At 40.8% G+C, this 26,630-nt stretch overlaps 1 protein-coding gene across 2 annotated transcripts in view; it reads left to right on the forward strand.

The window, feature by feature from the left end:
* Positions 1-12,385, forward strand: part of VWA8 (von Willebrand factor A domain containing 8) — a 194,192-nt gene extending 181,807 nt beyond the window's left edge. For both annotated transcript variants that reach the window (XM_067292461.1, XM_013948313.2), the window contains exons 43-45: positions 8,605-8,703; positions 9,962-10,200; positions 11,987-12,385. In XM_067292461.1, coding sequence (XP_067148562.1) covers positions 8,605-8,703; positions 9,962-10,200; positions 11,987-12,095 — 447 coding nt within the window. In that variant the 3' untranslated portion in view covers positions 12,096-12,385. The remainder of the gene's footprint in view (positions 1-8,604; positions 8,704-9,961; positions 10,201-11,986) is intronic.
* Positions 12,386-26,630: the final 14,245 nt, after the last annotated feature.

Here is a 26,630-nt window from a genome sequence, read left to right on the forward strand (position 1 = left end):
TTTGTCAGAGAAAAAAGGAGACACGTACTGTGTTTTCAGCCTGCTTTCCTAAGAAAACAAGGGTGATGCTACTATACTGCCTGTCAATCATGTTTCCCCCACCCTTAAGCTTTGGAGCATATTTTCCCATTTCAAACAAATTTGAAACAGTTCTTGAGTTCCCAAAGATATTAAGTTCCTACAAATGTCATCAAAATATGTCAGATAGGAAAGAGGCTCTATTTGTATTCCCATTAGAGAAAAATGCTGCACCATAAGCTTAGACCTCAGCCCAGAGAATCTGTGTGGGAGCTCAGCTGTAATTAACAAAATCATGGGAAATGAGGGGTTTATTGGTTCAGCTGCTTATGTGTCTCCTGTTCACTGATAATAGAAAAGTTAATGACAAATATTTAACAGGGGTAGTGTAATTATACAGCACAATCTGCTGTAGCTTGGTAAATTGGGCTTATCTGAACAACATGCGTATTAGTATTGCCACATGTAAGGTCATCCACAAAGGAATAAGTAATAAAAGTAATGGACACATGGATAAATATGATACGTTCAGGTATAGTCAACATGGCTTTTGTTAAGGAAAGTAATGTATTTTGAAAGAGTCAATATACATGTGACAAGGAAGGTTTGTTGATAGAGTCTCTTTGGATTTCCAGAAACATATGACAAAGTCTCTTACCAATGACTCATAAAGAAATGAAGGTACTTTAGGGGCTTAAAATATAGAAAACAGGCAATTATAAGTGGCGATTTTTCAGAATGAGGGAGTGAAGGGAGGTCATTGGTGGAACTGCATTGGGATTTGTGCTGGGGCCAGTGTTGCTGTGTATATACATAAGTGATCTGGAAAAGGGGGTGGATAGTGAACTGACAAAAGTTGCTACCCGAATGAAGTTATTCAGGAAAACAAAAAGGAAAAATCCAACTGTGAAAAGTTACAGAAAGACCTTGCAATAAAGAATGGCTGAGAAATAAAATGGCAGGTTGTGTTTGGTGCTATTAAATGTAAAGCGCTGCAGATGGAAGAAAACCATTCTGATTTTAAATACGCGATCATAAACTCTCAGCTATATATTAGTGCTCAGCAAAGAAATCTTGTAATTATGGTGTATGGTTCTTTGAACGCTCAGTGCCCACCAGCTGTCAAAAAGGCTAATTAAATGTTAGAAATTATTAGCAAAAGAACAGAGAACAAAGCAGAATGCCACTATAAAAATCCATAGTGCATTCACATCAGGGATAATGTATGCAGCTGTGGTGGTCCCCCATCTTACAGAAATTATTGTAGAGCTGAAAAACCTAGAAGTAAGAGTGACAAAGATTATAGAGGGTATGGACATGTTCCTGTACAAGAAATGGCTAAAAAGGCAAGAACTCCTCAGTCTGGAGGAGAGAAAACTCAAAGAGCTGATAAAATCATGACTAAAATGAGAAAGGTGAACAGGGAACAGTTGTTTGCTCTCTTCTAATACAGCTGTTCTTCGGTTGTTAAGAACAATAGATTATTCTGCTCTTAATTTAGAGACATTGTCTTACAAGATGAACACTGAAAGAGATGCAGTGCATTGGTAGATAACCAGCTGTCTTTGTTTCCAGCTGAGAGCCCAAACATGACCCTCAGGTGCATGGTCAAGGAATAACATGTAGGAGTAGACAAAACAGACAGCTCTGTGTGCAGAATGAGTGAGATAACTAAGGACTGTGTTCAGTTCTGGGTTCTGACTTGGAAAAGGATGATGTGTAGTTGTAAACCATCCAGAGAAGAGTTAGAAGATACTAGTCTGAAAATGTCCCCTTGCAAATGGAAATTGTTTTTTGTTTTTTCCAAGAGAAGGTTAAGTCTTCCTCACAATTTATAAGGACCAATGTGAGGAAAAGATTTCTCTTGTAAGTCACTGCATATTCTTATACTTTATTTTTTGGCTAAATTAGACAAATGCAAACTACAAATATTTTTTTAATTTTAACTGACGGTAGTGACGTATTATATAACTTCTGAAGAAACACGGTGGATACTCTGTCATTTAAGGTCAGTAGGGAAAGAGAAAGTGTCTTTCTAAAAGTCTGTGACTCAAACTGAAATTAAGAGCAATTTCCAAGGTCAGCTTTTATGCAGCTTTTTTATATGCCTATTGCAGATTACTATATCTTGTTTAGAAATTCTTGCTATTGGCTAGGGTTTTGCACCGCATATAGATGAAACCCTTCATTTGGCCATGTAAATAGCTGAAAAGGCAGTTATAACATTGAATATGCTGTCTAACAACCACTTACAAGTTATAATAACACTTGCACAAAAACCATGTGCAGTTATTAGATGTGAAAATTGCCACTCTTGGATGATAATAAGACAGGAGTAGTAATATTATCCTTACAATCTGCATGAGTCAAGAGAGCTGGAAGGCTAATTTTATGCTTAAAATAACAGTGGTGGGGAAGATTTTGGAAATTTTAGTGACATACCAAGGAGAAAAAGTCAGCTTCTACATCTGTTCAACTTCAGTTGGCCTTTAGAGCAACTCTCCTCCATATAAGCGCTCCTTCCACTGGATAGAGGACCTCTGGGGGCCAGTAACGGCCCCTTGATTCAAGGCTGGCCAGATCCAGTGTGAGCTGTGTCAACTTCAGAGTTACTTTTGCTGAAGGGAAGAAAGATATTTTTCCATCTCCATATCTCGCTCTGCTGCCTCAATGGGATTTGGTTCACTCAAAGCATAATATCTACAAGAGTATTATAAGCCTCCCCAGAGATGACTAGGACAGCAGACAAGATGTGGCCTTATACTTCACTGGCCATGGAAATTGTCCCCCAAATGAGCACTGACAGCCCTTGACACAGTGGCTGCTTTCAGAGCTCATTGCTTCGGTGTTGTCCCTAATAGGGAGGACGGAGAGGGGACATAGTGAAGACAGACATGTGAGAGATTAGATGATTTGCTACATCCTAAGGATCTGGTGTGGCAACTGCTACACCTGCATGAATGTGACCAATAACCGGAACAAATGCTATTTTCTCAGTTTCTAATGCATATAATCAGGTCTTTAAAGAATAAGAGCAACAGCGATTGTTTTAAAATATCAGTGACTCCAGTCTGTAAAACGCTGATGCTTTGCAAGGTGCTGCTAATTTTTCTCAGGACAAAACTGAAGTTTTGGTCTGCAAAATAACAAACCCTTCTCATGTCTAAAGTAAGGAGCAATTTGAAAAAAGTGAAAGCAACTCACAACTGTGTTGTGTTCAATGAGGAATCTACAGTTTATCATTTACTCTTTTCTTTCTCTTCCTGATCCTCTTCTTGGCTTCCAAGAGTGGTTCTATAGAGTAGACATTTTTGGCCTTCAGATATGCTTGCTGTTACCTGCTTCTGTTGTAGCCTCACCTGCAAAGGTCAGGGCAGCATTTGTTGCCAGCTTAAGGGGTTTCTTGTATAACATGTATGGAAACTGAGGAACCATCAGGATTGTTGAGCAAAACATTCAAAGGGGATTACATAGCAACGTTCCCTTCCCCTGCTATCTAAGAGCAGTGCAGACTTTGAAAACCAATTCTTGGCCTTTGCTCAAGATTACTTTTCTGCTCATGTTTGGTTTCATTCTCTGCTAAAAAAGGTTGTGAGTGAATCAGGTGGGTTTTTTGCTTGGTTGTTGATTTTGTCTTACCAGCTGAGCTCTCCTCATATATGGTACCCTTTGGTGTCATTGACAATACAGATTGATTTGTCTTTATAGTATTGAATGAAGGTGAGTCATACTTCTTTCCTGGGCTTCTTGTACAGAAGTAAAAGCTAGATATTGACTATGTGGCTGTTCATAGAAGGTTAGAAGAGTGCCAGGAGGTATTTGTCAGCTTTTTATGCTTGTGTAGCACAACCTGCCTGTTTCCATTTCCCATAACGGCAGCCAGTGAATCATTCCTTGTCAAGGGGGAAATGGGAGGCTCATCCCACAGCCAGGAAATTTGTTTAAATTAACAACCATCTTTCAAAGTCCTCCTCTGATGTCATCTCTTCCACACTTCCTCTAAAGTGCTTTATTAAAGAGAAGAGTGGGAGTGAGCGAAACATGGGAAGCCACATTCTCAGTCTCATCCTAATAATGGAGTTAAATACATTCCTACAGATGCATCTGTCCCCTTTAAGTGTGCAGATGCACAAGTTACAGATATAAGTTATAATAAGCAAGTTATTTTGCAGAATTCAAGTTCTTATATCTTTTGTAGATCTCATTTTACATGTCAATTATTTAAAAATGTACAGAATGGCAGTTCATTCTCTGGTTTATCTGAAGTAGTATTGTGCCTGTCACACAAAGCTGTATGGTTTTGTATCATCCCTAATTACTGACAATTGCACACATGATGCCAGATTTAGGAGGCTGTCCAGTAAATTATATAATAGTGAATTTATGAAGTCTTTAAAAATTTTTAAGTGGTTCAGTAAATGGCATATTATAGAACTGACAGGAAAGGCCCAAATTTTATTTATTGCAATATTAAAGGGATATTGCAGATTTTATATGCCAATTTCAGCATTCCCCATATAGAGAATTTACTGTGGAGGCACTACTGTTAATTCAGGAAAAGAACAAATGTTTCACATGGTTGGCAGAATAGTTTCTTTTAAATAATAAACAAAAGGCTTGACATAAATACCAAAAAAAAAAATTAATGTTCAGTGTTGTCCAAAGAAGAGATGAATTTCTAAAGATCTCACCCTCCAGCAGAGGCCTGTCCAACTCACACTGGCTTTAACATTCAGCATGCATCTTCTTTCAGCTTTTTTAAATGCCTTGAGAAATTAAACCTTTCAGTGTGGTAGCAGCAGAAGACAAAGTCTTCCATTTTACCCATTTCAAGCAGTGGCAATCATCCATTCAGCAAAAAATATAACAGTGGAATGGGATTTGTTTTAACCTGTAAGGAAAGAAGGCAACAAAATGAGACTATTTAGAGAGACGTGTTTACCTATTGTGTACTCAAAGCTTTAAATAGAGTATTTCTTTTCTCAGTGTACCTGAGGCTATTAGAAAAAGAGCCACTGTGCACCACAATAATATATTAATTCAATTAAGTCTGCACTGTGGCAAACAAATATTTTGCTCCTGGATTTGTCCTGAGAGCTGTGTTTTATGAAACAAACAAAATAAAAATTGGTTCCAAGCAAGGTCTTATCACAGCTCCTCTCTCACTTTTAACTCCGTCCTTCTGCTGTGGAATTTTTAAGAAAAAGGCACTGGAGCGCTACTCTTTGGGGGTCCTTTTTCTGTGCGTCTCTTGAGCTGTGTTCTGCTTCCGTGGTTAGTGCAAAGGAAAGAACCTCCAGTTTTGACAAAGCATTTATAGGCCTGCATGTGTTGGGGTTCCCAGTTGGGCATGGCTATGAAATGGAGCTGTCTGCACCTTTTCTTTGAAGTGAGCACAGCAAGATACCTTTGAATCACTAAGGGTTCATTTTATTAGAACACAAATTAGAAGGAGGTAATATTTTGTTTAAAGAAAACCTGGGTGAGACAGATTTAAATACAAGGTCTTAAAATATGTCTCCTTCTTTACCCATGCAGAGTGGAGTTCTTCCCTCCAGTTTTACTCTGTCCCTTACCCTGTTTTCCTGGGTTGCACTAAACCCCACACGTTCCCCTCTGCAACAGCCTCCTGCTTTCTGTCACCTCTAAAGCTTGGCTGTGGGTCTGGGTCTGCTCCCTTCTCCCCCAGGCTGCAGTCCCATGGCAGCTTAAGTCAATCCAAGTCAGTGCTACTGTGTTCCTGTCCCCTCCTTTGCTCCACCGTGTGTACACCTCTGACCTAGCAGTTTGGGGAGGTAGGCTTCCTGAAAGCAATCTCACACTGATTAGCTTTTGACCACTTCTGGTGTCTGACTTGACTTCCAGGGGATGAGAGGAGCACAAGGACCAGCACAAGGGAGGGCTGCGGATCGCAGCGCTTCCCATCGGCAGTGTGTGCTCTCGGGCAAGGCAGGATCTCTCCCTGCTTTTGGGGAGGCTCCATTTGACCCAGGATGCAGCAGCCAGGACGAAGCAAACAGCCACTTCCTCCCTGCTGCCTGTCCACGCTTTTTTAACAAATCACAAATAGCATAGTAAACTGTGGGCAAAGAAACAAGAAAACAGGTAACATCTGTTAGATGCATATACACACACACATATACACATGGGCACACACAGAAAATAATAAACAGCTAGCTGAGGATGGAGCAGAGAGGACATGGTGTTCCCAGGTGAACAGTTTACATGCCTGCAATAGTTTGCTCAGATAATTTCAGGCTCGCCTTGCTCATACCCGGGCTGTCCGTTCCTGCCTTGAGCAGGAATGTGGAGGGTGCCGAACTGCAGGGTGCATCTGGGATGTCTGGAGCCCTTCTCTTTGCATGAATTGGCAAACTGAGTTTAAACCCAGCCTTTTTGAGGTGAAGGTTTGTCTGTTATTTTTGTGTGCCAAGAAGCAAAATGGTATTCCCAAATAGCAAAGTAGGGAGTGTTCCCCTGAACTCAATATGATAGGGCCTATATCACAGCACCCAGTGAGGGAGGTCTGTGAAATCCTAGGAGGGAGCCCGTTATGAAGGACTTGTACTTCTTTTTACATAGGAGAATGATGGCATTGAGCTTTACATAGTTAGGTAATTGATTTAAAAGTGGTACCAAATACAAAACTGCTCAGAAAATAGTGTGTGGAATTTTGGATTTAAGAGTCTACCCTAAAGATCGCATAACATTTCTGACATTACATAAGAACTAGACTAGCGCTGCATATTTTCTGCTCCATTTAACCACCTCTTTATTTAGTTCCTCTGATTTGAATAATCTCTAGTTTTTGAAGCAATACACACACACTCTTTTTCTGCGTTTCATGTTCTGCTTTTGTTCCTGTACTAATTCCAAAGTATGTTGAATGTAACCTCAGCATTATTTTCAAAATCCATGTATTTTAATTTCCCACTTTATCTTGGAAAGCTAACAGTTTTAGGAAGACATAAGTAACAGGTAAATATTTATCAGGAAAGAGGGAGTCTGAAGAAGTTATTGGTGAGGAAAGGCTCTACTTTCAGAAGAAATAGGTTTTTACGAGAAATTGTGTGGCAGGCAGGCAGCTTTACATGATGCCGAGTAGCAAATACAAGAAATGGAAGAGCTGAGAGGAACAGGAATTAGAAAAGCCAACAGAGCAGAATGAAATAGGAGTACATGGGGACTAGACTATATGAAGATTTCCTAGGGGAGGGAAGTCTGGATTTTGTGAGGCTGTCACAAAATAGTCTGACCCTGGGTGAAATAATCTATAGTATGTGGCACATTTACTGTTTTGCAGAGAGAGGTGTCATCTTTAAAAATGTTGTTCCAGCTGCTATAGCTTTCTTTTACTGGCTCTCTTGATTTATTTTTAAGTAAGTTAGGGCTATGGAAACCAACAAAAAGTGCTTTGTTGATAAAGAGTGTCATTTATCCAATCTCCAGTACCTGACTTGTACCAAGTTGTCTTCCATAGGACGGACAAGCTAGAAGGGCTTTGAGAACAGGACCCACCTTTTACCAAATGATTATGGGCCAACTAAGGACAAGGAACCTGGCAGGCACCTCTAGGCATTAATTGAATAAAAGATAACAGAAGGGCAAAATGTTGGATAAGGGCTCTCTTGTCAACTAAATGCATCTCTGTGCCAGCTAGTCTGGGTGAAATTCAGGCATGTTCATGCACATTCCCAGGGGCAGATCTTTTCTAGCTGCAGTACACCGGGGAATTGCCAACTCAGGACCCTCCAGGCTTAGGATCTGTGCTCTGTGCTCTGTTTCTTGGTGAGGAGAGCCCTTAAATCCACTTTTGACCTGTTCAAATTGTCCCTGGGGTGATTGTTACATCCACAGCACAAAGAGCAGGCCAGGACTTTGCCATAACTCAGCTTGTCTTCTTTTTCACGTAATGATGATAAAAATCTCACATAAACAAAAGCCTTCAAAATACTGTGTTATTTGTTCAAAAGGATATTTGAACCAGTAAAACTCTACGTGTGATTTTTGCAGCATCTTTCACAAGAAAGTGATATGAACACTGTCTCCTTTAAAAATGTACAGAGACTCTTGGAATTCACTTCTCTGCATACTTTTAGCAATGATTTTGATCTATTATGCACAAAAGTAAGGAGTACAGCTTTTAAAAAGGCTTCTAATACTTTTTTTGTCAGAGCAGAATGAGGTTACAAAAACAATTCATCAAACACTGGAGCTACTCTTGAACAATCCACTTTTTGTTTTCCAGACTGGAGAGAAAGTAAATTGCTACTTTAAAAAAATGAGTGGGCAATGTGAAAGGGCAAGGTCTTGATCCTGTGCATCATCACTCTGCAATTGGTGGGATGAGGTGAAAAACAGACCACAGAAATGAGTAACCGTTCTTTAATTTCATTATTTTAGCAATTTCTCTCTACCACATTTTCATGTCAGTGAGAAATTGCAAGTAGTTCCTTTAAGCAGCTCATAAGCAGTGAGTAGTATTTTTTTTTGTTGAAAGCAAATTGCTTTTGATCTATCTTGTGTCATTCTGACCCAAGGGTTGTTCATGATTAACAAATGACTGATTAAGTTTCTTTCTTGCAGTATGATATTGTGGGACATTCAGGAGATGGCTTCAACATCGCCCTGGTTGGGAGTGACAAAGTTCCCAAGAACAATAAGCAAAGATTAGAGATTCTTAAGGTAAATCCTACTGATAAGTAATGCCGAATAATTAAGGATTCGTGACTTCAAAGATAAAATTGTATGTAGGTCACAGAATGCAGGGCATAAAGAAAGAAAAGCTGATAGAAAGACAAGGAAGCAAAATCTGTGCGTTTGTGTAAGGCTGAATTAGAACCTTTCAGAGACGTTGGTATAAATCAGACTGTGCCAAAATAAGAGGCTAGACATACCTTTTCTGGACTGTTGTCATAAATGCCTCATTTTAACCACCTGTCAATGGATATAGGAAGTTCCAAACATTATGCAGTGATATACATTCCACCTAAATCATATGGTGATATTATTAGTGTGTAAGTGACTAATTTAAACTGCAGAATGATCCCAGATCATCGCTTTTGCATGGTATCTTGAAGAAGTAGGATGTTACAGTAGGAAAGTGTGTGAATGCTAGGTTTAAAGCACGTTAAATCCCAGTTGCAAAGTAGTGAGTGTCTTCCTCAAGATTTTACTTCAACAGGATGCATAAAATGTGAATATACTGTAGGATTTACCTGGATGGCATCTTGGTACATTAGTTAGAACTTTATATTTATATTTATATTTAAGCTTCCTTCAAGGAATATCTTTAAAAGATTCTCAATTAGATTAGATTAGATTAGATTCGATTCGATTCGATTCGATTTGATTAGAACAGGATTCTCTAATGTCTAAAATTCTTCGCCATCTGCGTAGAAAAGAGCTTCATCAATGCAAACAGTGTATTTCTCCTTTTCTCTTTAATACTGTTTCATAAAAGCTCAAGCAAAATGTTTCAGCATTTTTAAAACCTGTTGCCACTGTCAGGAGTCCAGTATTTGGTAATAACTGTGACACTAATAGGATGTAGAAATCCAGTACAAATGATAAACAGGTGGAAGCTGGTCACAGTATTAGGAAACTAAGCCCTGTTTTCTTCCTCAAATACATAGGAATGTAGCTATTCAAACTGCAGCTGATCAAAGTATTTTACCTTCCTTAGGGTCTAGTGTAATTCTGCTTGTGTGTGGGTTTTGTTTGACCCACTGTGTTTTAAGAAGTGATAACTATCTTAAAATATGACAGGTTGTGTATAAAAAGCTACATGTTCTGTAGTATCTGGAGCACTGTCCACATTTCAAAAGATGCTTCCCTTAGCATAGCATGAATGCATATTTGCTCCCCCTTGTGCCAGCTGAAATGAATGTTTATTCAGAAGGTCATCTTATCTGTTTCCTTTTGGCTTATGTTGTGCACACAGATCATGCATGCCCACTCTCAGTTCTGCATGAGTGGAGACCACACCTTGGAAGGGACAGAGCACGCCATTCGGGATATCGCCAAGGAAGATGCTGATGAATACTTTGTTATCATCTTGAGTGATGCGAATCTTGAGCGATATGGTATTCTACCATCAAGGTTTGCCCAGGCCTTGACCACCAATTCTCAAGTCAATGCTTTTGCCATATTCATAGGATCCTTAGGAGACCAGGCAGATAGGTAAATATATTTGTTAATCCCTCATATAACTTCATTTGTTTCCATTCATCATGAATCTAAACTCTGCTTTTAATTAATTACAGTGAAGCTAGGCACAGTTACCCCCTGCTGATGTTCTGCACTAAGGTTTTGATCTACTAAAGAGGAGCTATAGCTTTTACTTGTGTCGGGGAGGGCATTGGTTCGTGAACCCTTGCGGACATCCCTTGTGGAAAGTTAGATCAGAGTGTTCTTAGCGTCTAAAGGGAGCACTTGGATCCATTCTCTCACTGCAAAATGTGCACTACTCACGTATCTAATATCACTACAGAATCACAGCTGAGATGTGGTGCCTTTGGCCTTTCCCAATATAAGGTTTAAGTGTGTGTGAATAGCCTAAGGGAAAAGAAAGCAAATTGAAACAAGAGAAAGCTGGAGTTTAACGGCCTCTAAAACTGTTAAAAATCTGACTCAGATGCTACCCTTGCGTTAGGACTCAGATATCTAAATTCTTTGGAGAGTTGGAGCCTATTTTTAGTGCTAGTCCATAATTTTACTTTAAATTGTTTAGGCACAGGGGAAGATAAGGAAATTCTGTCCCAAGTGACATTCCACATCCGCCAACGACCAGTACATGCAACAGAAAGCTGTTATAGCGGCAACTGTTAACAGAGCCTTTTCTGCTTCTGTTCAAGTCTTTGACTAGAGCAGGATAAGTCAAAGCCCAAAGGGAACTGGCCCTCAATATGCAGTTTTAATCAGAAAGGGTTTGAAAGATGCAGCTGCAGAGCAAACGTTAGTCGTATCTGCAGGTCCGTACATCAGAGCTGCATTATGCAGTAAAAAAGAATCCATTTTGAAAGACTATAATTATAGAATGTCCTTTTACTTCTGCTAGGAGGGGAAAAAAAAACATTGGCCGTATCCTGCTGTGTAAGAAGAGATCATATAATTGCCTAGTTCACTGGGTATGGAAAACGCACACAATGCTGTCACTGAAATGCATTTCTATGTATGTGTAAGTGCAGCATTAGACAAAGCCTTCCTGTAACTGGTGTGGGGGAAAGAGAAGGGAATTCTTTGTAGCAGCTTTTTAAAAACTCACTTTAAAAGTGAGACTTAAATTACTGTTGGAAAAATGTTGTGAAGTACAAAATAAAACTTGTTTAAAAAGCAGAGAAAAAATAAACTCCAAGCCTGCTGACTGGACATGAGAGAGGTGGATTTTGTAAAGTACATCTTGTATGGTTTTTTTTAGGGGGCATAAGCTGTGAATAAAAATGTGTCAGGCTAATATTTGTAGAAAAATATCTTTCCATCTAATCTGCTGTGATCTAGAAGAGGAAATACAAAGAGCACATTTAGACTCACTGGACATTTTGAAATGAAAGAGTTACGGGTTCAATCAAAACATGCTATTATGTTTGGAGTAAGTAAATATCTTCATTTTCAGAGAAAATTTTCAGCTGCCCTTGGAAAATCAGTGGTGTCAGTACCTTGTTGGGTCACTGGTACCTTCATCAAAGCCAGATTTTTTACATGTCTGAAATAAGACCTGAATAAAAATCTCTTTTAAAAACACTTGGATTGTCTTGCTGAAAAGACCTCTGTGACATAAGTGCTTTCAGTGTTTCCTCCCACTGCTGCTTTCCCAAGCCTTTAATTGCACAGTGAGACAGCGACGTGAATGGCATGTATTGGCAAGGTATTCAAAAGTAAAAGCATCTTTTCTTAAGGAGCTCTGGCTTGCTGTAGGGAACATAATTTGAAATGGTAATTCTTTCTTGTCCCTCATTCTGCTCCTTAGGCTGCAGAGGACGCTACCAGCAGGCCGCTCTTTTATTGCCATGGATACCAAGCAGATCCCCCAGATCTTGCAGCAGATCTTTACATCTACCATGCTGTCGAGTGCCTAGTCATCGCTGATGCTGTGACGTGTGTATTCAAAGAAGAAATCCACTCCTGCCACAGATGTGAACCCTAAAGCTGAGGATAAACACCGTTATTAATGAAGTACCTGCTGTTCTTTAATCAGAAAGCCAACTCAAATCTGCACGGTAGCTGTGCTGTAAGATTTCACCACAGACCTCTCAACTGACTTAAAATGGGTTCAAAGAATTGCAGGGGGGCTGAGGTGAAACTCAGGACGGCTGCAGAATGAATGTTTTTCCAGAGGGACAAATAAATAAAGGACTGTTTGCGATCATTAGTCTGGCTGATGTATTGCCAGCACTATACTATCATCTCGCTCTGTTTTATTAATAGCATCTCTTGGTCCTCTGGGGTTAGGTAATGTTATACAAGACGGAGCCAGCTCAACTATTTCAGTGTTTTCTGTGCACAGGTCTGGATAGTTAATTCCCTCTGTAATTCTGAACAGGACTGCTCTGGTCAAAGAGGAAACCCTGCCTTCCTGCATGAGTGCTTTCTTGTCCTGGTCGGCACCCGGACTACACCGCTGGGTGCTGGGAACAATGGAGCGGTTTGGAAACACAGACCGTCGCTGTGTGAACATCCATTATCTGATCAGGCACGGCACTCTGAGTTGTCGGATCGAGAGAAAGTGGCTGTTAAAAAGAATTAAAAAAAAAAAAAAGATTCTTTCAGCTCTGCCCTTGAAAAATGAAGGGAAAGGGTCAAAAGGGTCTTAAGACCCACCTGCCACCATTTCCAAGGAGTGAAGTACCGCGGCAACTGCTTTGTAAAGCAGAGGGTGACATCCCACTTCGCTGTTGCCCAGAGTCCCTGGGAGGGCCATGGCACCCCGGAGACTGGAGGTGCCTTTTAGATGGGGGAAACAAAAAAGTTACTAGCATTCTGCTAGAGCTCCCTTATACTCTTGCTTGGGTCTTTTGAATATCCATCTGGAGGGCATATCTAGGTATTCAAGGTTTTTTCTAAAGGAATTAAAAAAGAAAATGTGTTTTGATTTTAGCAAGGTATCTGTGTTGGGATATATTTCTTTAATACCCAGAATATTTATAAAGACATATTAGAATTCAGTTGGCTGGTGTTTGGTTTGTCCCTGAAGAGATATCCCTATTTATATACTACAGAACAGATATCTTGTAGTGCGTCAGGGACACAGAAATACTTGAGGAACTGAATTTATCATTTAGCTAGCTGGTGTTTCTCTGCATCACTAATACTCTCTGCTCATATTAACTAATTTCAGAGTAAATGATTAGAAGAAGATTCAAGGAAGAGTGCTCATAAAAATCAGAAAGTAGCAACTATGGTACTTCACTTCTAATATTTCTCTTAATGCTGCAGTTGCTCAAATTGCACTGTGAGCAGTCTTTTGTGAGGGGAGGAAACATATCAATTTGGTCTTGTTACATACAGCCATCAGTGGTTTAAGGGGTCCAGTTTCTAATGGCCATTCACTACGTCAGTCCTGCAGCAGCCTACCTATGTAGCCTGCTTAACTTCCACTCAAATATAAATGCTACGAGTGTCCAGCAGTTCAAAATATGAGACATCATATAATTTCCAGTTCCAAAAGATGCACTTCATTTCCAAAGGCTCTGCCTCCCTTAAACTGAGGACAGGCATTCAGAATTGTAACTTCAAAAAATCTTTACCATAGTGTCAAAAATGGCCTGCCTTTAGGAAGTGTTTGAATTTTTGGGGCATTAGTATTCTTGTTAGTACGCAGTCTTTTTGGAAACAGCTGTAGGCTGTGACATCATGTAACAGTAAGTCTTGCCAAATATTGTGAAATAATTGTTCAGACTGAACCGCAGAGATAACCCAAACTCAGAGCAGGCGTCGCTTTGATTGTCTGGACAGCTTCAAAACTCCTTATGGCATGAGGGGACGGAAGGCATTTTTCAAAGGCTTGTTATATTGTTATGATAACTATATACATGAAAACAAAGAGGTTAAAGATGGAATTCCTGTTTGGAGAGCAGGGAATTGGGAGGGGAACGTTGGGAAGATTATCCCTGGCTGTGACAAATACATACATGCGCACACACACACAGCTACTTACAGAAGTGCACGTCAAAATAAGTAGATAAGTATCTTGGCCTTGCAAAAACATTTTGAGATATTAAATGCAATAAAAAATTGGCATATTAATAATTCTGTTAGTAATTGTCCTTACCTGTAGTAATTCCTTTGGCACCTCTGATTTTATCACTAGCACTTATTTAAGAAGGAAACATTTTATTCTGGTCAAAAGTACTGTACACTTTCTAGATTACTTGAGTGGATAAACTTTCTCACTTTCCATATATTTACACTATGACACTGTCATCTTTATAGTAAAAATTAGTGTTATTTAAGAGAGACTGCAGTAACAAATTCCATTTTAAACCTTCTGTTTGGGTATCACTGTAAATGGTATTTAATGTCACGCTATTTAACATTACTCGTTTGTGCTTGGTTTGGTTTGGTTTTATTTTTTGTTTCAAGACACATCGGTCATGTTTCACTTCCCGTTTCAGGGAGCCACAGGATACGGCTGCATTCTCAGACCAGCTGCTGCAGGGAGCGCGGTTGCGAGGGTCTGAAAGCAGCTTTTGGTCGAATTTGAGAGGAAAGAAGAGATTAATGAAAAGGTTACTTTTTAGTCCAGAAGGAGGATTTTCCTTTTTTTTTTCTTAACAGCACTTCATTGCAGACCATATTTGACCTGACAGTGTCTCTCTAAACTGCTGAAGTTCAGTGAGAAATTTTCCCTGGGCGCTGTGCATCTCTCACCTGCTTTAATGCCCCTCACTACTGCCGAGAAATCAAAACAGCAGCTGTGCTTGTTCCTGTCTCTCAAGGACTAACAGTGTTATTTCACTGCTTGGCTTGCAAGAATTTAGCAAACGCACTTCTTCGACGTCCCTGAGCCTTGCAGAGATCTTTGGTATGCATTTATTTTTTCATTAGTAAAACACTTGAGTAATGTGTCTGCACTTTAATTAACAGCTGCGCTAGTGAATGCTCTTGTTGCTATACATGCACCAGCGTTCGCTGACACTACCATTCGCTTTGAAAGGAAATGATATTTGCTTCACTATATTGTTTGCTTCACTATATTAAGGTATTTTCATCTCTTCTCACAGTTTATTATGACACTTTCAAGCTCATCCGTTTTTATGGAAAGGCACTGTTCGACTGAGTGAATAGATTTGTCAGTTTGAGAGGGTCCTGACTATTGCGAATGCTATGAAAAAATCATCATTAAGTAATTCTAACTACCTCTTATAATGCAAACTTTTATTTAGGTCTGTTTAGATATTTAATATGTTCATACTAACTAAATATTTGGCTAGTAACATTAGACAGTCATTTAGGATTATTATTTAACTGAGGTGGAAAGAAACATATAGAAAGCCCAGACAGATCTGTTTTCAGTCAGAGCAAGGCACAATAAACATTTAAAAATGTAAGCAGCCTCACATGACTGCATGTAAAAAGGGTATGTTAGCATGGAGTGTGAGGAGAGTTAGGAGGGACTGGTAATCTTTGACTCCCGCAGTTACTTTCTTTTTAATTTTTCTTTACAGACATTAGGTGTGAAACATGACTGTGAATGTGATGTTGGAGTTTATCTGTTAGTCTGGCAAAATTAAGAATAAAGATCTTAACTTCTGCTCAGATATGCTGATGTAGTATTCAATCAAACAAACATATGATAAAAGATTTAGATATTGTTAAAATATGTTAAAAAAAAGTTGTTAAAAACATGATATGTTAAAAAAAAAAAAAGAAACTGATGCCCAGTTGGGGATACAGGTAAGAGATGCAAATTATTAATTATTATATTAATTATTGCAGAACAATTATTCAAACAGTTTTGACAAAAGAAAACATGCAATTATGCTATGTTGGCTATTGCACATTATCTTGTTTATTAATAAATAACATTCCTATAAAAATGCAAATGTAAAAGATACTTATTGAGAAATAAAAATACATTTCCTAACCATGTATTGAATCCAGAAATCTGATTTGAAAATGAAATCATTGTATGATTATCTGTCAGTCCTGACAGAACCTCTATATTAGAAAAGGCTGGGATTTTAGTTAGTGTGTTTAAAATTGTTTCAGTGTTAACAGGTAAGCTTTTTAGTTTGTCTGCTATAACTATATTGAAAGTTGCCGTCCAGCTCCTAGATAATTCTGCTTCTGGAGCAGAGGAAGTATGTCTATTTTGGCCTCACCTGGAAACAGAAAAGTCAGCCTTGCATTTTATCACTTCCTATGCTTTCTGCCAGCATCTGGGGAGGGCAAACCACCTCTCCTATACTGATAATGAACCTTTTAGAAAAGCAAAGTCAACATTTCTCCCTTTCTGTTTCCACGCAAGGTACAGTAACGGCACTCAAGGCATCCCACAAGATAAGTTACAGTCTTTAACTACAGACTGATGGTCGGGATCATTTGGAGAAGTCATGTCACTCCTATATTGGGTAACTAAAATGCCTCCCACACCTTAAGGGACTGTGAAAAATGTTTCGAGACAGCTAGTCTGTGTAGGTGTTTGTTTGAGGTGACCAGGGCTCTTTGCTGGGCCGGCTGATGATCTGCCAGCTCTAGCCAAACAGTGTGTGAGTGTTTGTTTAGAATATTTTATAGTGAACAAATTCCCCTAGAAGAAACACACTTGCAAAGCAAACCTTTTAACTGTAGAAGGACTTCATCTTCTGGGAGCCAGGCTTTACACTAGGCACTTTAACCTTTAAAAGGAAAAAAGGTCTCTTTCTCACCAGTCATGCACCGATTCATAAACAGATTATTTTAGAATGTCATTTTGCAAAAATCCTGAGTAAAAACAATTTTATTGGTGGCTTATTTTTCACTGTGCAAATTGGTACATTGTACATCACATACAGTGTGATGTACAGTATCTATTCTATACTAGCAGGTCTGAGAAAAGAAAAAAGTTATGTTCTGATATTGCAAACACTGTAAAGTTATATGTATTGGTCAGTCTTAAAACAAGTTAAGAAAACTCTAGTTCATAGTGTCACCAAAATAAGCAAATAACAAATTGCCTAACTCAGAAGAAGTGCTTTTGCTTTTGAAACTGTTGTGAAAATGTGAACAGCAGCATCACTGAACAAAATGTTTTAAACTACATTTTCTGGAGAAATAAGTGTATGTGGAAGATTTGAAGAAGAGATACACTCCAATATACAATCCAGTCTTTTTCAGGATGAAGCTGGTTTTTTTTTTCTTTTTTTTTAAGTTTTGTCTAAACCAAAATACTTTGAACCTTATATTTGCAAAGATTAGGACAGCATTATAAATTTGAATAATTTCTTTTTTCAGGAATAGCTGTTCTCTAACCTTTGACAGCATACATAAGCATACAAAAATTTAACAGATATCTTCATGTTAATCACAACATCTTCAGTCTGCACATCTGGTATTGGTTGTACGCAGGAAAAATTCTGTACCCTCCATACTACATCAGTGGAAAATCTGATTCAAGAAAAACGTAATCACAGTAAGTATACTGATAGCTGGAAATGTAAAATCCATTACTAGTCTAAATTATAAATCATCTTCCTATTTCACTGTCTAGTATTGTAACCTTTTTTCAGCAAATAGAGGCAGAACTAGACCTCACCTAATGTTATGTTACTTAGACATATTAATGCATGTTATTTAGAGACGATCTGAAAAGTACTTGGGGAAATGGGGAGGAAGGAAATTATTAACTGGTGGGTCCCTAACCACTCCTGGCATCCCAGCTTTTGCCCACGAGCTCCCCAGCCGACACATAAGGTTTTGCTTTGGGCAGGCAGAGCAGCAGCTCCAGCAGACCCAGGTAGGGCTGGGAACGGGGCCTGGCCCTGGCTGCCTACAGCTGCACTTCCCCATCGGCTCAGCGTAATCCGGCACCAGCGCTCACCCGGTTCACAAACGACCATATGGGCAGGGAGCAGGGAGGGAAAAAAGAAGGACAAATTATTAATTTTCAGCCTGCTCCGCTTCCTGAACTGGCTTGTCTCAAGTGCAGGTGTCACTATGAGGAAGAGCAGGAGAAAAGTGCAAACATGCAGGTAGGGGAGCGGTGAGAAGACCTACCAAGCAGGGTCACAGCAGTCCTGGACTTTGCCTACAATAAAAACCATGTCCTAAAGCCATGAGAGGCTCCATGGTAGCCTTGTTCAGCTGGGAGAGCAGGATGGAGATGCTGCTGCTTCGTGGCCAAGGCAGAGGCTCTAAAGTCCTGCTGCAGGGACCCTGAGGACCAAAGCTGTCCTCACAACAGTGACCAGACTGCAGGAGGCTCAGAAACAGTTCTTTGGAGCTTGGCAAACCTTGAAATGTTTTCTGTATAACAGTGTTGGTATGGAAAAATGCTTCCCACTCGTATCTATCTGTCTGATGGCCTAAGTGGACGCTCTTGTGGGTCGTGAGGACAGTGGGTTTAGGAGCCGAACCTGGGTTCCCGCACTCTACAGGAGCGATGCCACAGCTCAGCTGCTGTAGCAGCAATGGGCACTACAACAGCACTTGCACAAAGTCTGTTCCTTCTTGCTTTTCTGAAAGATTTGTCGCTCATTCTCAATACCAGTGCTGATAGCAGAGGGTGCAGATGTGGCTGGGCAACCTGTGCTGAAGTCAGCACTTCAGCTCATTCATTCTGGCCTCATTGGCCTTAATCTCTGTGCTTCAGCATCCTCATCAATAATGCGCAGAAAATAAATTCCTTTCTACCCTAGGCACGTGTTCAGGATGAATTAAGGCTTGTTAACATCATCAGACAAGTGATGGCAGGGGGGCTGGACTAAAATGAATGTGTTCCCTGAATGCTAATTCTGTCTTTTTATTCCTTCTTAAATGCATGTAATTTAGTGCCTTCTAGCATAAGCCAAAATTTAGAATTTCCTGGAATCTTTTACTGAGGGTAGAAACATTCACTGAGCACCTATAAATTTGATGCAACTCACAAATTAAAAAAAAAAGACCTTTTTGTATCAGGACTTGATACAAAATCCAATCTTGGCAACAGCCTTTTCAGTTCAAATCATTTAACAAGTATTTTATGGTAACTGCTCTGGAAAGGCTCTCTAAGTAAGATGACAATATTACATGCAGACAGTGGTTTGGAAAAAGTCCAAAAATAGCATTACTTGGTTAGGAAAATGTATTATATAGGAGAATGATATGAGGAATGGTGTCCCATATATTTTTGCTTTTGTCATGACTGAATCACATTCCCTGCAGTCTGTATCAACATCTGCCTTTCAGCTTGGATTGGGTTTACATCCTTAAGGTCCCCTATTACAGTTTCCAAATTGAGAATTAGAATTTTTTTTTTTTTTTTTGAGAAGTACAAGTTGGTAGTGATAGGGATGCTCCCATTTCATATGCTGCATGAGCTGCACAGTGATTTATAGAGGCATCCTGCAGCAAGGAATATGCCTTCCTGTTTGCGTAGTACCGCACATGCTGTTCCAACCCAGTAAATATTTAATAGTAATGAAGGAGCAATGTTAAAGCATTGCCCCATCCCCTTCTCCTGCTCACGCAGTGCAGGAAAGGAGAGTTCAGATACAGATTTAGCAGGGGCAAGGACAACGTGTCCTCTCCGCTGGCCCGTGCAGCTCGCAGTCCCCCAACAGAGCCGATGGTCCTGACTGCTGGTCCTCTCCTGCCCCATCCCTCCCACAGCTGGGGGCTGTGCCTGCACAGGAGTCTACTCTGTCAGCTGAATTGGACCACTTTTGGCTCACATGAAAGACCGAAGTCCATTTTAATGGAAAGCCTGGGAGTTCTGCACTCAGCAGCAGAAATTGCAGTGGAAATTTGATACAACAAAATGGCTATGTTTTTGCAGTGTAATTATCCGGAATTGCTCTGCAGATCCCTCCTTCTCCCCTCGCTTCACAACCCCTTTCATGTTTGTTGCTGCTCCTGTGCCACTGAACCAAGCATGAATAGGGAATGCTGAAACTTGGCGTCCTCTCTACCCACTGTCGCAGGGAGTGGAAAGGAACAAGTAACTTTCAACTTCTCTTTAACCAGAACTCATAACAGTTGCCAAAATGAGCAAAACTATACATCAGCTATGGCTGCCATAGTCCTCCCCACCACCCCATTTTTTCACATGACCCACTTTCAATGTGGCAGAGTTTCAAGGTAAAAAGCCAGATGCAAGAGGAAAGATGAGACCTTAAATTTCTCAATTTATTTGCTCTAATTCTCTGGCTTGAAAACTAGTTGGAGCACAGATTTAATGCTACAGATGGAAGCATGCAGGTAACATGAAACACTGGCAAGTGTGCTTGGATGCGTGAGGAATGCACAAGTTGGGCAACCTAGCTGAAGTTGACATTTTGGGGTAGCAATTGTGTTAGGAAGAGCAAACCCCAAGGAGCCGACAGTCTGACCCCAGTGTTCACGCTCACGCAGGGCAATGCCGAACTGGTGCACCTGAGGCTGCAGCAGCACAGCTGCTCTTTGTGGCATCTCCAAATTCCCAGCTGGCGTTATTTTTCTCATTTGAAGAGGACAGAAATAGTTTCCCTCTCCTACTAATGTAACTTGCACAGCCCCTTTTCTGATGCTTCCCTTGGACAATAGTGTTGTCCTCTCCAGTACGGGAAAAAGCACAACTCTGAAATGTCCATGGGCCACAGAAAGACTTTGCCCCCCGAGAGATCGCCTCTGCTAGGGCTGTCATGATGGCATCTTTACAGCCCTAGGTGGAAAATCTGATCCAGTCCACCATCCGGCAGGTCAGTTACTGCTGCACTAGCTGACAGGTACAGGATACAGGCTGTCAATCACCACTTCAGCAAACTTGCCTAGAAATCTCCTTCCACCTCCTCATTGGGGGCCTGGGAGCTTAAAAAAGCATTCTCAGGGTCAGTGGCCTCATGGGGTTTACAGCTCTCACTGCTGCAGGGCTGTGGCCTCTTTCTGGTGTTTGGTACCTCTATGTAATCTGCTTGTGGAGGATCCAAAATATGCACAGTTTTGTGCTTACATTCAAAACCAGAGCTGATAATTGATTGATTGATAGTGAGTAGCAGCACCACATGCTGAGCAACATGGAGGAACATGAAGACAAATGGACATAAATTTGTAGGGCAGTGGAGGGGGCATCAGAGCCACTGAGAGCTTATCCTGCTGTTCCATGCAAGGAGCAATCCATGCCAACTAAACAGCAGGTTTCCCTCTTGGCTATGGTGCATTTATGAACTCAAAGCTCTTCTCTCCTCTGCTTTAGTGCCAGATCAGAAGGCTCCTTCCACCCCAGGTCCCTCCTCTACCTGTTGCAAATAGTCCCAGCAGATCAAGGATTCATGATAGGGTCCAGTCTTTTGCCAGTAGGATGTGTAGGAAGCAGAAGATCTCCAGTTACATGGAAATTTGGGTTCAACATGGAACAAAACCCATGCCACAATGCTAAAGATACAAGCCCTGAATTGCAAAGTGCATGCACTAACACGGTCCAGAGTTAATGCTGCTTGTGCTCTGGAAGCTATGAAGGAAAATTCTTTTGATTAAGTTTTTAGCATGTGAAGCTGTAGCTCTAATCTTCCCTAATTGCATAATTTTATCTAGTCATTTGCAGCTGGATGAAAAGTCATTGTTGATCTCATAATTAAAAAGCAGAGGAGGAAGGGCAGCTATTTACATTTTTATTGTATTATAAAACTTATTAAGAACCTCTAGAGATTGCCAATGGCCAAGATGTCATTTAAAATTAGCATTTTATGTGCTTAATCCAATATATGGAATTGCAAAATCTGAACAAAACAATGTCTGCATAAATGAAGCAGCTTAGTGATTTATGAAGCACTTGAAAGCTCCTGATGCTTTAATGTGTTGAAAGCAAGTCAAAACCTATTAGCCTTTTTTTTTTTTTTTTTGTAATCATCTTTTCTCACTCTTTAATACAGCATCTGTCCATCAGATAGGCAGATGGTCTGTTACTTTAGACACAAGTTAAAGCTCTATCATTGGTATGTGTAAGTAAGTAAGTTCCCTAAATGAGACACCCATTCCTTTCTCATCATCATATAGATTCCAACAATTTGCTAAAGAAAACTGGTAATATACACTGAATAGCTACAGTGAATCGTTGCATTTACACCTAACCATTGGCCATTATAATGAAATATCATGTGAGACATTTGAGAAGTTATTTATTTGCATAATCTATACAGCACATCTGTGATAAAATCCTTTATAGAAATTGTAGTTAGCATGTGGTTTTAGAACCTCCCTACTTCCTTTGAACTGGTTTGGACATCCTCGTGGACACCCTCATATAAAGTACATTGTCTCAGTAACATGATTTGTTAGGTGAAAAAAAAAGGAAGCAGCCATTCTCTGAAAAAAAATAAAGAAAGATCCTTTGCTCTACCCCCCCAAAAGAAGTAGGACAAAAGAGAGAAAGACAACTCACTTCAACAAAATAAATGAATGCAGAAATAGATGAGAGATGGTTAGATAGAAAGAGATGGGAAGCAATCCAAAGACCCAAGATGAGGCAAACAAAAGCAAATGGCCAAGAATAAGTGTGCCAAAGTGCAGACTGAGACAGAAGAAAACTTAAAAGACCATTCTTCTTTCCTTATTTAACCCTCTCGAGTGTCCTGGAGAATAGACGTGAGCGGGCGTCTGATTCCAGGCAAGTGTTGGTCTCTCTGCAGCCTGCCATACAGCGGCTCTTCCTCCTGCAGCTCTTGTGCACCCAGACCAAGGCTTTGCAGGTCAGCTTCTCTCTGTGTTTTAGGCTAAAACCTTCTCAGTACCTCTTCCAGAAACCCTAAGCAACCCTTCAGAAGGCACAGGTTTACACTGGGCACTTTATTTTGAGGTGCGAACACACTTTGGATTGACTGCTGCCCTGCCTTTACATCGTGCTGCTGTTAGGGGCATCCTGAGGCAGCAGTCAGCATCACCAGCACTGAGCGCAGGCTCACGCGGCATGTGGCTGGCTGTCACCCCGCATCCTGCAAAGTCCAGCCGACACCAGGCTGGAGCTTCGAAGGCAGGCAGTGAAATAAAAGGTCATGAAGCCTTTTCCATTACCATGGAGGAGTCTGAAAGCAGCGTTATTTAATGTAACTGGCTGCTCTTAACAAAAGGCACATTGTTTGTCTGCATGATTTTTTTCTAGCAAAAGCATGTGTGTGAATGTGAGAAACTCAGTCTGGCAAAGCCAGTGAATGTCAAAGTTTAGTCAGTTTTCCTCAAAACAGGAATCCAAGATCTGATGGGTTTAAAAAATAAATAAATTAAGGCCCTTTGAATTGCTCAAGTTTCACACTCCATTGGAAACTAGATGAATGTCAGTCACTCAGCCCATAAATTTTTCTTAGCCCTTGGAGGTTTGAATGAAACTGGACCCCTGTTAGAAGGGAACAGTTTCCAGGCCTGAGCCTCCACTTCCCTTGAAGCTGCATTGCCTGTTCCTGCCAGCTTTCCACCCAATCAACATGCTGAACCACCCCAGTCCCGAACTAATGATGTAGCCATTAATGTTGTCCTCCTCTTCAGGGTACAGTTAATGTCATATATTTTTTCTTCCAGCTTCTCAGTTATTGCTTGAATAGGATCTGGCCAATCTACCAGAAAAGTACCAGACATCTGTCCTTCTTCCTACTGTGGCCTGATGCAGGGTTTTCTTCAGAGGATATTAAAGTGTTACGGTACAGAATTAGATTAGGTCAAGATAGGTATTAAGATTCTTGCAACACACCTGTGATTAAGATATAGTTTTAATCTAACAAGGGAATAGAAATAGGAATAGGTAGCAAGGAGTAGAAATATTTGAGCCTGGTATCCCAGATCTCTATAAACTAACAGGCACAGCATACTCAAAACCAATTTGCAGCTGCTCTGAGCCCAGTTCAACAGTCAGCAGCTATTTCCCGGTGTTTGCTCTCTCTGATAAACACCTGCGCAAGAAATAAAGCACCCTTACCACTCCTGTACACCAGGTCAGTGTCTCAGCCCTGGGGTTTTCCTGCAAAACAAACCACAGTATTTTTAGGTTCTCTCGGTAACTATCATCTCCCAGTATCTTTGTATTCCTCATTGAGACCTGGCTATCACTAAAAGGGGTGAAGCAAATTCTTCAGGGAGGCAAAGACAAATAAAATTTACACATAGGCATAAAATTAACTAGTAGTTAATTGTAGTTGGTTTTTGAAAATTATTTATTTTCAGCCCAGACGTTGTGTTGTTTGTAAAGATACAGGTGCTAGGCAAGTTTAACTTTTTTTTTTTCCTGGAAAGCTAGTCATTTTATCGCTAGCATTAATACTTCATTCAATCTCTTGGTGATTACCGTAAAGCATGCAAAGAGATTTGTGATTATCATTTGCTTATGGAGAAAACTTAGAGCAAAGACATAGTCTAGCATCTGAACACATCTGCTGCCAGATGCAACACTACCTATGTGCCATTTTTGGCACAACCTAATAGTAGCAAAGTGCCTGGGAAAGATCCAGCTGGGTTTTGTGTGCCTACCTTAAGATGACTCTGTATTTAGGCTGCTGGGCTCTGTTAATGTATGCTATGCATAAGCCATGCACGTTAAAAATATGAGGAGAGAGCTATCTGAGGATGCAGACAGGATGTTTTCCCTCTCCTGCTGGGCATTGAAAAGGTGCTGGCTCCCATTGCCCTGGGGGCTGCCAGGGACACAGGGCTCAGGGACACAGGCTCCAGCCACCAGCATGCGGATAAACAGGAGGAACCTAAGGACAGAGATAAATAAGAAGCTCAGCAAGGTGAATAATCCCTCATCCAAGGTCCGGCTGGCTGTTCAGCGGGGTGCCAGCACACATTAACCTGTCCCTGGGGCTGCCCTGACTTAGACTCTGCAGCCGGTGGCCGATTCATTTTTATGCATCATCCCATCTTTTTAGCTTGACCCTCTGCAAGAACCATTAAAATTTCTCTTCAGCCCCTCCAAACACAAGGACAGAGTTTGACATTAACCCCCACAAACTACTGTTTGCAAGCAGATACGTCACTGTGCTCTCACACTCTCCAGCTTGTGTGTTTGACTACAGCAAGAACAAACTCCTTCCCTCCCTCTCCTGTCCAAATAACTGCAAGAATAGAGCATATTACAAAAATACCCCAAAGGTCCTATGCTTTGGAGGCAACCCCATCCTCCCCTTGGTGCAGGCCGCTGGCTGTAGCCTTTTTGCTGCCAAGCGGTCAAAAAGGACGGCCGGCAGACAAGTTTGCCCCTTCCTTTCTTTGCAGGAGCACCAGCATGGGCTACCCCTCAGGTCCCCTGCAGGTCTCCTCCTCCTGCAGGAATTTCATACTGTTCAAATTCAGGCGGAGGGCCCCAAAACTGGTGCAGAGGAGTAGGCTGGTGGCTGGGCACAGAGCAGCCCCCGAAGCCTGGTTCCTGCAGAAACCAGCAATTCCTGAATACGTGACACGGATGGAGGCAATTCTCTTGCAAACGAATAACCCATCCCCATTTTTCTAGTATTTCCTAAGCCCTGGGAGTCCAGAAAATCCCAATCACTAACCAATCTCTCATTATCTTAAAACCAAAAACCCTGTTAATGTCTTTACCTCATACTCTACAGCCCTGGAAACATACCCAGCTCCTTCTTGAGTTACTTACTTCAGCTGATGATTTTAGCAGTTTTTTTTTCCAGATCTTGGCTACTGTTCCTTGAGAAAACTGTACCTGACCCTCATATGTTGTGGCTAGATCTGTCCTCAAGCTTGGCTCAGTGGTTCATTATTCTTGTTAACAGACTAAAAACTGTAGATGAGTGAGCAATTAAACAGCGCGCTGCACAGAGGTCTGCAGGCATCTAAAATGGATTAACTTCTTCACCATGTGTTCATTAGTTAAGAAAACATTTCTGAGTATATCCATACAATGAAAACACTGCAAGCACTTAAACCCAATTTCTGTAGCCTAGTTTAAAAATTGTGTTTTATTTCAGCAAGTCTCCCATTGCAACACCTGAAATGCCTTTTCCTCAAGCTGAGTGACAGAGGATGTCAGCAGAGCCTAGCTCTGCTCACCATGCACCGTGCTGTGCCAAAGAGACCATGCACATCTCTCTAAAACAAGCTGTTACATTTAAGTCTTGTACCTTTGGTAAAACACAGCTGTTTTTTTGCAATGCACACAGCGGCAGATTTGACCGAGACGGTGCCAGGCTGGGACAAGGCAGCTCTTTCCAAGCCACGCGTCGCAGGAATGTGGGAATGTGGGACTGGTCCCCATGCACATACCTCACGGGCCAGCACCAGGCACAGCCCCACTCTAGCTAGTCCTTTAATAAAGTTTAATAAAGTTCCCATTTACCAGCACCCAAAGCTTTTGCTCAATTACCCAGCATGTGGTTTGCAAGACAAAAGACTTCAGAGCTGGCAACTTATCCTTTATTAAAAGTGTTGTTAATGGTTAGTTTGGGCTCTTTTGAAATTCAGAGGATTTTACGGGCCTTTCTTGTTTCAAACCATAAGCATCTTTATAAAATCAGAGCGGC

Source organism: Apteryx mantelli, chromosome 1 (assembly GCF_036417845.1).
Source record: "Apteryx mantelli isolate bAptMan1 chromosome 1, bAptMan1.hap1, whole genome shotgun sequence".
NCBI lineage: Eukaryota > Metazoa > Chordata > Aves > Apterygiformes > Apterygidae > Apteryx > Apteryx mantelli.